This window comes from Juglans regia, chromosome 8 (genome assembly GCF_001411555.2).
Source record: "Juglans regia cultivar Chandler chromosome 8, Walnut 2.0, whole genome shotgun sequence".
NCBI classification, from domain to species: Eukaryota; Viridiplantae; Streptophyta; class Magnoliopsida; order Fagales; family Juglandaceae; genus Juglans; species Juglans regia.
The window spans coordinates 16,425,393-16,439,540 of NC_049908.1; the positions used below are offsets into that span (position 1 = coordinate 16,425,393).

At 38.2% G+C, this 14,148-nt stretch overlaps 1 protein-coding gene across 3 annotated transcripts in view; it reads right to left on the reverse strand.

The window, feature by feature from the left end:
• Nucleotides 1–275: 275 nt before the first annotated feature.
• LOC108991601 (acetolactate synthase small subunit 1, chloroplastic-like) overlaps nt 276–14,148 on the reverse strand; it is a 28,075-nt gene continuing 14,202 nt past the window's right edge. The window contains exons 10-14 of one of the 3 annotated variants that reach the window (XR_004802261.1): nt 6,105–6,257; nt 2,816–2,881; nt 1,088–1,216; nt 767–986; nt 276–293 (exon numbers count right to left, since the gene is read on the reverse strand). Coding sequence is in view for 2 of the 3 variants with exons in the window: in XM_018965924.2 (XP_018821469.1) it covers nt 1,133–1,216; nt 2,816–2,881; nt 6,105–6,257 (303 nt within the window). In the remaining variant the exon portion in view is untranslated. Of the gene's footprint in view, nt 294–701; nt 987–1,087; nt 1,217–2,815; nt 2,882–6,104; nt 6,258–14,148 lie in introns of those variants that run through there. The other 2 variants (XM_018965924.2, XM_018965926.2) reach the window with 2 other exon arrangements.

The following is a 14,148-nucleotide window of genomic DNA, read 5'->3' on the forward strand; positions in this document are numbered from 1 at the left end:
CTTGATTTGTACGAACTTTTCAGTTGGCTTTAAGCATGTGCAATAAGTTGTTGTACGCAAGCAATAATTCTGGAAAGATAAACGTTTTCGCAGCTAGTAAACATCGTATTGATATTATGTCGAGTGAACTGCACCATGCTCGTGGATCCACTCTCCAGCTTTCCTCCCCAATAAGAGGCAGGATGTCAAAAACCACTGTATCTGTTGATTATAATACAGCTATTTTAGAACCAATTTATTGATCTCATGCCACAAGCATAAGAGGCAAAATGCCATAAACCTCAGCTCCACATCTGATATTAGCAAGAGAAAATAGATCAATACACATTTCTTATTTTGGACCGCATCTTCTTACAACTGAAGAATTGGCAGAATAAATTAAATATGTACCAGGATTAGTTCAGGTCAAAAGGTTTGCCTAGCCTAAACTCAAGTTCATTCTCCTGGCTACTTAAAATATAATGTTTTTCCTTCCTTTCTTTTTATCAAGGCAGATCATAAGATGTTTGGATAGTGAGATGAGATGATATGAGATAAGATGGTTTTAGATGAAAGTTGAAAGTAGAATAAAATATTTTTAGAATATTATTTTTTAATATTATTATTGTTTTGAGATTTGAAAAAGTTGAATTGTTTATTATATTTTGTGTGAGAATTTAAAAAAGTTGTAATGATGAAATGAGATAAGATGAGACGAGACGAGATAGGTTGAGAGTGTTTCTCAATCCAAACGACGTTTAAGTACTTGAATAAATTGAAGATATACCTTAATATGAGAAGTTCTCAGAGGATTTGAGGTGATGCTACATCTACTGATGTCATTGATACAACAGATACGTGGTTGATTTGGTTAAAAACCAAGGTTAGGGGGGAAAAAAAGAAAAGAGAAACCTAGATCTTAAGTGCAAAGAGGACAAATATAAGTTATAACAGGTACCATATTCTCTGAACTTCTAAATGCTGCATCTATCTACCTTCCAAGATACCTAACACAAGTTTGGAAGAAGCGAGAGTCAATTTCTTTTCCCTCACAATCTGATAATGGAAGAGGGAAAAAAACATCGAAGGTAACGAGAGAAAAACTTACTTTAGATGCTCCACCACAGTATGAAGCTACAGGTTAACTCAAGTATTACAATGGAAGAGGGAAACCACGGAGATATGCGGAATCCACTCCCGACTCCCGCACCAATGCCACCCTCCCTGTGCGTGCCACCTTCAAGAAAGAGGAAATAGCTGTAGTCAATTTTGTACTATTAGTTAACCAAGAACAATTTCCAACACCTATTGTTTCCTCAGAAATTTCGAAAACACTCTAATTTGGTGTAAGAAAATCATCTCTTAAGCAATTTAGACATAAATTGAAAATGATGATACCAGCAGTCTGTAACTACTCTTTCCGGCATACCCAGCTCTCTCTCTGTCTCTCTCTCTTCTTTGTCTCCACTCCTAATTTCTCTTTCTCAAGAGAATTCTCATGCCAATACAATAAACAATACAGCAAAACAAATTTGTAGATTGAACTGAAGTTACAACCAGCAGTTACAAACATTGCAAGCAACTTTTGACCAACTGATCTGCAGGTTGCATTACTAACAACTGGAATGCTATTGATGGGTTTAAGCTCTAGATTTTCAGAAGACAATTTTACCTAGATGGCAACTGCCAACTTTCACCACAAGGATTGGCATCTGGACATCATGAAGACCATCTACTTTAGGAAAAATAGACCCACTTGAAACTCTCTATGCCATATATTTTGAACAAGTTTAATACACATGAAACAATTTGGACAAGACTCGTTGCACAGAGCTTAACCTGTCCTACTCTTAGCAGCATCAAGTAAATTTAGTTCATTAGTGTGCTGAAACATGGATAACCAAATTTCAATCAATCATACCACTTAGGTTTCAGGTCTAACTCTTGGAAATGATAGGTTATATATAAATTTTTTTCAGTAATCTTTTATATCTTCTCTCTTTCTCAGTAGGGTTTAATACAAATCAGTCCTTGTGATTTGCTCCAAAATTATATTACTCCTGGAATTTGTTTTCCTTAAACTTTTTACCTCATGCGGCTTTATTTTTTTTTTTTTTTGTAGGTCATACATTTTAAATTGTTACAGGTGCCAATTCAGCACCAATCACCACATAAAAATGTAAAACTAAAATACTTAAAAAAAAAAGCAAAAAAATCCCTTTTTTTTTTTCCAAAAACCACCCCTTTGGTCCACCTCTGGGCAGCCCAAACATCTAGCGATGCCCCGATCGGGGCCACCGCAAAGGTGAGCCACCTTCGGGCAACCAACCCAAAGGCCCATCCCCCAGGCTGGGGTGGAGGGCGGGGGACTCCCCCACTCCTCCCCCGCATGGGGAGTGTTTTTTATATTTTTTAAATGTATTTTCGTTTTTTATTTTAAGTGACATGGTGAACGATAATTGGTGCTAACGTGGCACTTCTAGTAGTTTACTAATAGATTTCTGACAAAGCAACAAATTTAATCGTTATTAAAACCACAAGGAGTAAAAAGTTCAATGAAAAAACTCAAGCAGTAATTTAATTTTGGTGCAAACCATGGAGACTAATTTTGAAAATCCTCGGTTAATAAACGCTGATCACGTCACATAGCTTCAAAAGGAGGTCTGCCTTACTGATGCTTTTAAGCACCCAATTGAAAATCTTCCCCACAAAAAATCGAGAATAAATACGAGCAGACATATTTGGAAATATTATTTGAGCCGAGTTCAGATGGCAACTCAAAGTTCCTGTCTCCAATTAAAATGCAGGAAACCAATATGTAAACTTATGAAACTACCTCACAAATTCCGTATGGCTCCAACAACCTCTGTAATGCAACCATCTTGTCTAAATCACCTGTAAGCTGGAGAACATACAAACAGCTTAGAAATAGTGAAGACAGCAAACCTGGGACAAGCTATCGGTGGAATGTTAAGGAATGTGGACTTCCTGGAAATCAGGTTAACTGCAATAGTTTTTTTTTTTTTAAGGTAACTGAAGATTTTATTTAAGAAAAAGGCATAGCCTAAGTACACATGATATATACAAGTGGAACACTAACTAGAAAGAGGAAAAGATACAAGAAAATCACAAAATCTCAACCCATTAAACTGTGTAGAAAGCTGCTCAAAGGAACAAAGTAGTGAAACTTTTCAATTGTCCACTCGTGATCCTCAAAACTTTTATCATTTATCTTCCTCCAGATACACCATACTAGGTAGATAGGACTACTACAATTTGTAGGCTGCCATATTACTATCCTTCTGGGCTTTACACAAACCAACCCAACTCTGGCAAAAAAGTCATTCCTCAACACTCTGGAAATCTCACACTGGAGTAAAAAGCAGTCTACAGATTCCCCTTCAAGAATTACTATCTTGAGATATTAGAACCTTGTAGCAAGATCGAACAGTAAACTTTCCGTTTCCTGGAAGGGGCTGAAAGAGTCTTATCTGCTCCTCCAATACATAATCTAGTAGAGTACATGAGATTGAAAAACTCTATGAAGGCATCAACCTCCAAGTCTTGAGCCACTCTGACAAAAAAAAACATTCCCACTTAGTGGAATCACAGAAGAATTCCAATAGATCAGCTACTGACACCTCCTGCACACACGATAATCTAGAAGAGTATATGAGATTGAAAAACTCTTTGAAGGCACCAAACTCTCAATCTTGAACTGATCTAAAAAAGCTAACATTCGACTTAGAAGAGCCGCTGGAGAATTCCAATAGATTAGTTATTGATGCATCCTGCACAAGCTCAAGACTATATTTGTGGGAAAGCTTCCTTAGGCCCTATCTCCACACATAAGTCACACCAGAATCTAATCCCGGAGACATTACCCACCTCAAGTGTAGTATGACTGGGAAAAAAAGCCCCATCCTCTCAGATGCCACTAAACAAGCCGATTTTCCACAACTCACAACATGCGACCCCTGTATCAAAAAAACGCCACTCACCCCAAGCAAAACCAAACTTATAATCTGCTATAGTTTTTACACAAAGCCAACCTCTTATGTTGGAAAGACCAAAGCCACCTTCCTAGGATTTCCAATTGAGCAGAAAACAAGTTTTGAACTCCCAAACCTCCTTCAGAAATCGAAGTGCACACTTTGGACCAGTTTATCGGGTAAAATTTGATCTCTTCACCTAGCCCACTCTATAGAAAGTTTCATTGTAACTTCTCTATTTGGTTGGCAACACTGGTGGGAAGGGGCAACAAGGACAAGAAAAATATTTAGGCAAATAAGAGAGCGTACTCTTGATCAAGGTGATCATAAGCAAATATGGTTGGCAACCTTTAAACAAAAATACATTCTATTCCAACTAGCCAATCTACGCTCAGTCTTCTTAATCACACTATCCCATATAGACTTGGCCTCGAAAGGGACCCCAAAAGGATGACCAAGATACTTCATAAGCAAAGAGGATACCTTGCATTGCACCCCAATATGCCATGCAGACTATCCACATTATACACAGCAATCAGTTACTAGGCAAAATTCAGTTTCAACCTAGAAATAGCTTCAAAAATATAAGAAAGGGCCCTCAAAGAGTATCATCTGCAAACAAAAGATTATATATGTTTAGCACACCAAGATTACTAACCCCAAATAGAAGCCAAAGAGGAAACCTCCATCCACTGATGATAAGATTTTGTTGGGAGTCTCTGTGACAATAATGAAATGCAACTGAGATAATGGATCGCCCTTGTCTCAACCACAAGAGCTACTATAGAAGCCAGCGAGAGTGCAATTCACCAATATAGAAAAGCAAACTGACGATATATAATATGCTATCCAAGATAGTCATTTCTCCCCAAAACTGCATCTCCCAACAAATGATAAAGAAACTCATAGGTCTTCCCAATATCTAATTTGCAAAGAACCTCAGGCTCACCTAAGATGCGCGTACTATCCAAACATTCATTATAAATACGCACAGAATCTAGAATTTGTTCCACCTTTGACGAGTGCATTTTGAGACTTTGAAATTATCTTCTCAAGAACCCTACTCAATCAATTAGCAGGGACTTCAGAAATTATCTTATACACCCTATTCGTCAGATTAATGGGGTGACAGACTTTAACATCCACAGCTCTGACTTCTTTTTAGGAATGAGGGCTATGAAGGTGGCGGCATTAAGGCTTTTGAAACTTAACATTTGTATAAGAATCCTAAAATACCCCAATGCTATCATCTTCAGCTATAATTGTGATTGTGTTCATCACCAAATTGAGGTTATAAAGCATCCAAAAATTTAAATGATAATGTTAAGTCCCTAATTTCATATTAAAGAAACTACTTCCAAAAATCTCATCTTAAAGAAACTGGAATGAGTGCAAAGCAGTGTAGATCATGGATGAAGTCGAACTGATGCTGAAGTTCAAAAGTTAACAAAACATTCATCTTAAAGAAACTAGAATGAATGCAAGGATCATGGATGAAGTTGAGCCAATGTTGAATTTCAAAAGTTCATGAGTGTGGCTAAAGGTGTTTGTCATGCTGATTGACTCTGAAAAGCTCCAACATTTGAAGGTGTGTTTCTCAAAGACCATCAAAGTCATCCTATGATGTGTAAATGAGCTTTAGATGGAGTTCAAAATTAAACTTGCAAGCTACCATAAAAGCATTGGCACACGGCTAGGATTGTCATAGAATAATTGGCCTTGAGAGGGTAAAAGAGCAGAAATGAGATTGAATTGGATCTTTTTGAAGAACCACCCACGCAAATGAAAATTCTTACATGATCAACCAATACACATGTTATCTTTCTTCTGGTTGCAGCATATCCCTACATCCTCTTACCTTTTGAATGGTATTGGCATTATGGAGAACCAGTTGAAAATTTTCTTCTGATCAACCCCATCAACCTTGCCTCTACTACTAAAAGTTTCTTTTTTATTAGCAAATAGGAAGGATCCTTGCTCAGACCCCAAGACAGTGTTATAATTAATAGAAGATTAACTCAGAAATCCTTCCTTCACTTTAAGGAAAGAGATGACTTTAGAGCAATAAAGTTCCCAAAAGTAAGTAGCCAAGATGTAAAAACATGATATTTGGCTGATGGAAAAAATACCTACCTCAAGTGTAATGGTGTGATCAGACACATCAACAGCTTTGGCCCGGAAAATGCTGGCGATATCAAGGACATCCCTCCTAGCAGTGTTATTCACAGAAATCTTTATCAGCATAAGTTCTCTCTCTGCAAATGGCAAGTGAGTGATATCCCGAACCTGAAGAAAGGATCACCTATCTTTTAGTCAGCCATTTGCTCAAACATATTAAGTGTTCAAGAATGGGGAAACCCAGTCATGGGACCAAAGACAGCATTCATATTCCATTAAAGCTCAATTTCTTTTGGCGATATGCAAATTTAGGAATTGGTTCAATGGAAATCCTATTTTTTGGTGAGGAATATGCATACACATATATTGCACGTCTTTATATTGAGTATAGAAGTACTTCCTCAAATCAAAGCATTACAGAAGCTGTCAAACTCTATATAACATTACAATCCAACGAGAACAGAGCCTTAGACCCTGATGGGATGGATGGTTTATCCAATCTGAAATTTTCTTTAATGATGAAGTTTTTATACATTATTTATTCAGATCTCTTATTTTTCAAATTTTGTTGATGAATAGTCACACTCATGACTTTACAAAAGGGTAAAATGGGATTTTGTGTTTTTTTATTTATTTTCATCTGTCTATTTTATGGACTTTAAAGAAATGTTGTTAGTGCCAATCCATATTAGGTTAAACTAAAAAAGAATTAAAGAAAAACTAGGAATCATTGTTGGATAAGGATTCTTCAGGACCACTCAAATCTGCTAGCCCTATTTTTTTAGGGAAAACCCATAGGACTTTTGGAGTTTGGACTCCTTTTTCCTTTTCAAATTGCTGCCAAGTTTTCCCAGAGAAAGCTGGGAGTTTTTTTAAAATGCTATTTCAAGGAAAACCTAATTCTTTCATGATTAGTCCAAGAAAACTTAAAATCCTATCTAAACAATAATTTTTTACTGGATAAGACCTACTGCCACCCTAATTTATAGCTACAAAACCCTCCAATTTTGGAATTTTTATCTCTCCTAATTGGCTGCCAGATTTTCCCATGAATATTAGAATTTGTTTGAAAGATCTATCTAATGATAATCTCATCATAAGAGTTAAAACCCTTCTTTTGTCTGCCAAGACATAGCCTGAGAAAACTCTTAACTTTTTTCTTATAAAAGGACAATGAACCTCATTATTTCAACTCAGCATCAATTCCAGCTTGCAGTTGTCCTCTTTCAGCCCCCAAACCTCAAAGATTTTCAAATAAGTCGTAGCCCTTCTCCTTCAATAAAATAAGCCCTAGCTGGAGGCCTCTCTTGGTGATTTAGGTGAGAGTTCTTCATGTTTTCTCAAGTCTTTTCCCTGAGATTTCAGTGTAAAATATGCAAAAAGTGGGAAAATAGTGGATCATTGTCTGGTCCATTGCAAGGTAGAAAGTATGGAACATGATCTTCAAGGATAGGCATTGGTGCACATTGTTGTTGAAAATGATCCAGGCTTTGCTAATGTAGTGTATTTGGAGAGAGCAAAATGAGCATAATTTTGAAGATTGTGAAAAATCGGTATTAGAGTATAAGTCATTCTTTCTTAACACCTTGTATCATTGTATAGCGGCCCACAAATTCACAATAGTGCTACTTTTTTCTCTTTCTACTTAGGTACCTTTTTTTTTTTCAAGACGGGGGAACCATCCCACGGTAGAGCCATTAGGACTCATCCATGGAACCTAAACCCCCAAAGAGTCTAATTAGGTACTTCTTTAATCAATTTCTATACCCTTCTTGAATGGTTTTACCATTAGTTGGTGGAACATCAAATCTTTCTGTTAGCGTAAAATTCATGTGTTGGCATATAAGTGTGACAAAACCTTGTCTATGTGAGTTTTAATTTTCTAGAGTTAAGTCACACGGTGGATAGAAATTCACTCGAGTGAACATCAAGCGAGCAAACATCCATTACACAAAAAGATCGCTCGACACTCACTCAACTCTTTGCTCAAGCAACATTGGATAGAGTTCGCTCGACTCATCACCTAACACTTGCCCAAGCAAACAAATACACGGGCAAGAGTTGGCTAGAGTGAAAAAACCCGAGAATCACTTTTTCACTATGGACTCTTTTAAGTGGCCTGCACAAACCCTAAATATATATATATATAGAATAATATGCACGACTTCCTATGTGGGGAGAAAGGCCAAAGTTGCCGCATGGCCCGCATTCATTTTATTCTTAAAAGAAAATCCTAAAGAGATCCATTGAGCATTCAAAATCAATTCTATCCTAATAAATAGACCTCCATCATATTCGTGTTCGAGTGTTGTTGAGTCCATTGGTGTAGACATGTTTGTTTGCCAAAAGGATTTCTAGAGCTGCCTGGGTGCAGAGATTGAATTGGTACTCATGGTGAAACTATAGAAAGGCCGGTGGTCTAGAGCTGTCAAGATGTAGAGATTGAATGGGATACTTGTAGTGTTACAAGCCAGATCTAGTTATTTCAAGGGTCTTGAAAGTGTTTCTAAACTGGTTGTAACGAACTAAATTTCTACAGTGGATTTTTTGTGGTGACTTACATCACGAGTGGTTTTAGATTTTGAAAACATTCTTCAAATGAGTTTCCACTTCATTACCAAAATTGATGTGCTGATTATTTCTTCTGATCTGATTGATTGTTAATTAAAATAGTCCAATAAATTTGGAAAACACCTATTCACCCCCTCTAGGTGTATTTGGGATTTGAACCACTAATTTTTCACTTTCATACCCCACTCATCAAGATTCATACCTAGCCAACTTTCTTCTCTAGGAATTTTATTTTTATTTTTTTAGAAGGACTATTTGGTAAGGGCCTTGTTACACTCCTCTACTGCTAATTGATTAGCATACTGTTCATTTAAGATTTCAAAATAGTAAAAAGATAAAGAAAGAAGGGTTCATAGTGTTATTTGACTTTTCCAAAAATGTTTCAACAATAGAGATGGGTTCATTTTATGATATATTCATGTTTTAACGTCTTGAACATTTTTGTGCATTTTAGTATTCTAAAACAAAGCTGGAAATTGTAGAAAACAACGGTTTTTTAATCTGTCCACATGTTGCTAATGTTATGACATTAGGATTTTGCATAATCAACATCTTAGGACCTAAGTTCCATGATTTCATATAAATAAAATGTTTTGCAGTAGCATAAGCCATGCATAAGCATATGACCAAGAAAGGCGACTGTTAGTGTTTTCTTTATGAGAAGTTTCGAAGCTAAGTGGTCATTAAATCATCTTCCAGTGGTTTAAACCCCACATTCATATGATACATATAGAAATATCAGCAATCTTTGCTGAAACCTTACTGGTTTTTCAGTGTAGTCGACCGAGAGAGAGAATGAATTCGTATTTTCATTTACATTCAACATCCTATACATACTACATACAAATGACCATTGTATACTCATGAACTATACTAATTACAACCATGTCCTCTAACACTCCCCCTCAAGCTGGGGCATATATATCATATAAACCTAGCTTGGAACAAATAAACTTTAACCGACTACAACACAATGGTTTGGTAAACATATCTGCAAGTTGATCAGCAGACTTCACAAAGGGTGTAGAAATGTCACCACTTAGTATCTTATCCCGAATGAAGTGACAATCAATCTCAATGTGTTTAGTCCTCTCATGGAATACAGGATTAGATGCAATATGCACTGCAGCTTGGTTATCACAAAATAACTGAAGAGGGACAGGAGCTGGAAACCCAATCTCTTGAAGAAAGTGTTGCAACCATGTTAGCTCACTAGTAGTGTGAGCCATTGCTCTGTATTCGGCTTCTGCACTAGACCGAGCTACTACTGTTTGCTTCTTACTCTTCCATGTAACCAAGTTACCTCCTACAAAGGTACAATATCCAGTAGTCGATCTTCTATCTGAAGGAGATCCAGCCCAATCAGCATCTGAAAAAGCTTCAATTCTAAGGTGTCCATTTGGTCTATACAATAGTCCAAGGCCAGGAGCTCGCTTAAGATAACGAAGAATATGGATTACAGCATCCCAATGTGAGACCCTGGGCACTTGTAGAAATTGACTCACTACACTCACTGCATAAGAGATATCAGGTCTAGTGATAGTAAGATAATTCAATTTTCCAACAAGTCTTTGATACCGACCCAGATCTCCAAACAACTCACCTTCATCTTTCAAGAGTTTACGATTTAGGTCCATAGGAGTGTCAATAGGTCGTGCACCTAACATGCCAGTTTCTTCCAGAAGATCAAGTACATATTTTCTTTGAGATAGGTTAATACCTTTTTTAGATCTACCGACTTCAATTCCAAGAAAGTACCTAAGTTTGCCCAAGTCTTTTGTCTGAAACTGATCATGTAAAAATTGTTTCAGCCTAGCAATTCCAGCTGAGTCACTCCCAGTAATTACAATGTCATCAACATATACAACCAACAAAATATGACCTGCATCACTGTGTAGGTGAAAGACCGAGTGGTCTGTTTGGCATCTATGAAGACCAAATGCTAATACAGCATCAGAGAACCTCCCAAACCATGCTCGAGGAGATTGTTTCAAACCATATAATGCCTTTTTTAATTTGCACACAGTACCTCGATACTCCCCCTGAGCAACAAACCCAGGTGGTTGCTCCATATACACTTCCTCATTTAAGTCGCCATGGAGGAATGCATTTTTAACATCCAACTGAAATAAGGGCCAATCCAAGTTAGCAGCAAGAGAGATCAATACCCGAATAGAAGAAATTTTGGCAACTGGGGAAAAAGTCTCATCATAATCAATGCCATAAGTTTGAGTGTAACCCTTAGCAACCAAGCGGGCTTTCAGACGTTCAACAGACCCATCAGAATGAAATTTGATTGTATATACCCATCTACAACCAACAAGGTGTTTACCAGGTGGTAGAGGAACAAGATCCCATGTCCCATTATGGTGAAGAGCATTCATTTCATTTTTCATAGCTGTCCTCCATTCCGAATCAGATAAAGCATCATGAACTGTCTTAGGAACAGAAAGTTTTGAAAGTTGAGAAGTAAAGCATGAAAAAGATGGAGATAAGGCATGACAAGAGACATATTTGGCAATCGGATGTTGAGTAACACAAGAACGAGTACCTTTTCGGAGAGCAATAGGTGGAGAGTCTGAAGCAGTAGGTAACTCAGGATCTGAAGATAGAGACAAGATTGGTGGAGGCATGGGAGCCGGGGGCCGCACACGACGCGAGTACACCTGTAAAGGAACAAGGGAAGGAATAGAGGAGGATTGGGTAAAAGTGGGTGAGTGTGCAGGAGAAAGGGTAAGAGTAGGTAATGGTAGAGGATCACACTCAACAACTGAAGATGTTGTCGAGAAATAGGGTATGGACTCAAAAAAGGTGACATCAGCACTAGTAAAGTAACGTCTAAGAGTAGGACTATAGCAGCGGTATCCTTTTTGAGTCCGAGAATAACCAACAAAGAAACACTTGGTAGCACGTGGATCAAGCTTATCAAAGCCTGGGCCAAGGTTATGAACATAGCAAACACACCCAAAGATTTTGGGAGGGAGAGAAAAAGGTGGAGACAAAGGGAACAAGATGGAGAATGGGGAGGAACCATCGAGGACTGACGAAGGCATACGATTAATAAGGTGACACGCAGTAAGAACACCATCACTCCAAAAACGTTTAGGAACATGCATGTGCAATAAAAGTGCTCTGGTTACATCTAACAAATGTCGATTTTTGCGTTCAGCCACCCCATTCTGTTGGGGTGTATAAGCGCATGAAGTTTGATGAACAATTCCTTTATTACTTAAGTAAGTATCAAAGGCACTAGATTTGTATTCTTTAGCATTGTCAGAACGCAAAACTTGAACTTTTTGTCTAAATTGAGTTTTAATTTCTTTCCGAAAGACTTTGAATATGGAAAGAAGTTCAGATCGTGCCTTCATTAAAAACAACCATGTCATACGAGAATAGTCATCAACAAATGTAACAAAATACTGAAACTTGTTTGATACAATGTTGATTGGTCCCCATATATCAGAGTGAACCAATTCAAAAGAACTAGATGCTCGATTATCAACTCGAGGTACAAAAGACACACGATGGTGTTTGCTAAGCTGACATGCTTCACAAGGAAAGGAAGATGCATTTTCAAGATTCCTAACTTGACGTTTCAAAAGAGTAAGAGATGGGTGTCCAAGGCGACAATGCCATTCAAAAGCAGATGATGAGGATGTGAGGGCTCGAGTGGGTGACTGTTTGACATCAAGGTAATACAGACCACCAGCTTCATGCCCCGTACCAATCTTCTTCCCCGTCTTGAGATCCTGAAAGATACATACAGAGGGATAAAATGTCACAGAACATTGAAGAGTTTGAGTAATTTGACTAATGGACAACAAACTAAAGGGAAAACTAGGAGCATATAGAACAGATGACAAGGATATAGAATCGGTGAGCTTAGTGGATCCAATGCCTGTAACTTTAGCAAGAGAACCATTAGCAAGAGTAACACTCTTTGGAGATGTCAAAGTATCTAACTTAGATAAGGAATAAGACAAACCGGTCAAATGTTCATTAGCTCCTGAATCGATGATCCATGGATCTTGAGTAGATGAGACAAGACAGGCAGACGCTGTACCTGAATGGGCATGAGTAGCTATGGAAGATGAAGTCGCTCGTGTGCGAGCCAAAAACTGATCATACTCATCCTTCGATATGCTAATCATCTCTGGAGTCGGGTCGGAACTCGTTGACGGTGATGTAGCATTTTGGCAAATAGCTTGATTAACGGATCCAGATGGTCTACCATGGAGATCCCAACAATAGTCCACCGAGTGGTTAGTGCGACCACAATGAGTGCACTTACGAGATTCACGACCTCGAGTGCGATTACCTCTGGTATCACGCCCCCCACGTGCACCTCTACCACTCCGGCCTCCACGCCCACCGGGAGCAACATAGGAGGCAGCTAAAGCGGATCTCTCATTACTCTGATCTGAAGAAAACTGAGATCCTTGTCCAGATAATGTGGCTCGCTGAAGTCGAGAGAACACATCAGGAAATGGAGGAAGTTGTGGACTTGCCAGAATTTGAGAACGCACTGACTCATACTCAGGTTTTAATCCAACAAGGAACCGAACAACATTAAAATCTTCCCGTTGTTTTAGCATACTTGAAACATCAGAAGTGATAGGTTGATACATTCTGAGTTCTTCACATATGCTTATCACTTGAGAATAATATTCTTCTAGGCCCAAAGCACCCTGTTCCAACCCAAAGAATTGCTGACACAACTCATAAATACGGGTTATGTTCCCAGCACCTGAATACATCTGTTTGAGATGCTTCCACACCTCTTGAGCAGTGTCAAAATGTATTAAGCTGGTGCAAATATTAGGCTCAATACTGGTCAACATTAGGGACAGTATTTGAGCATCTTCTTGCTCCCATTGAGCAAATGTAGAACTAGCTGAGTTAGGCATTGGATCAATCAAGTGAGTACGACAAAGACCCTTGCCTTTCAAAAACACTTCAACAGATTTTGACCACAACATATAGTTTTTTCCATTTAACTTCACCGAAGTCATAGGCATACTAATGTTTGGTGCAAGAGACATTGACTCAAATTTAGTTGTCATGGAGAAAAGTATCACAACAATTCAACTTGGAGTCAAGAATACACAACATATGAAATATGGATGAAAAATTGGGATTAAAAACCCAAATTTCGGATCTGTATTGGTCAAAACAAGCCTGTACCGGCCGAAACAAGCAAGTATCGGTTCAAAATCGGCCTGTTTCGGGTCTGAACCGGCCTGTATCGGGTCTGAACCGGCCTCGGGTCTGAACCGGCCTGTATCGGGTCTGAACCGCTATATACCGGGTTGTTTCGGCCTGTATCGGGTGCGTTTCGGGTATCTCCGGAACCGGCTTAAAAACTAACCCTAAACTGGAATAGCTTATCCCGAATGAGGATAACTTATCCTAAACAGGAATAAGTTTACCGTATACATGTTACCAAACATACGTTATACTGGATAGAAATAAGACCTTACTCCGGATT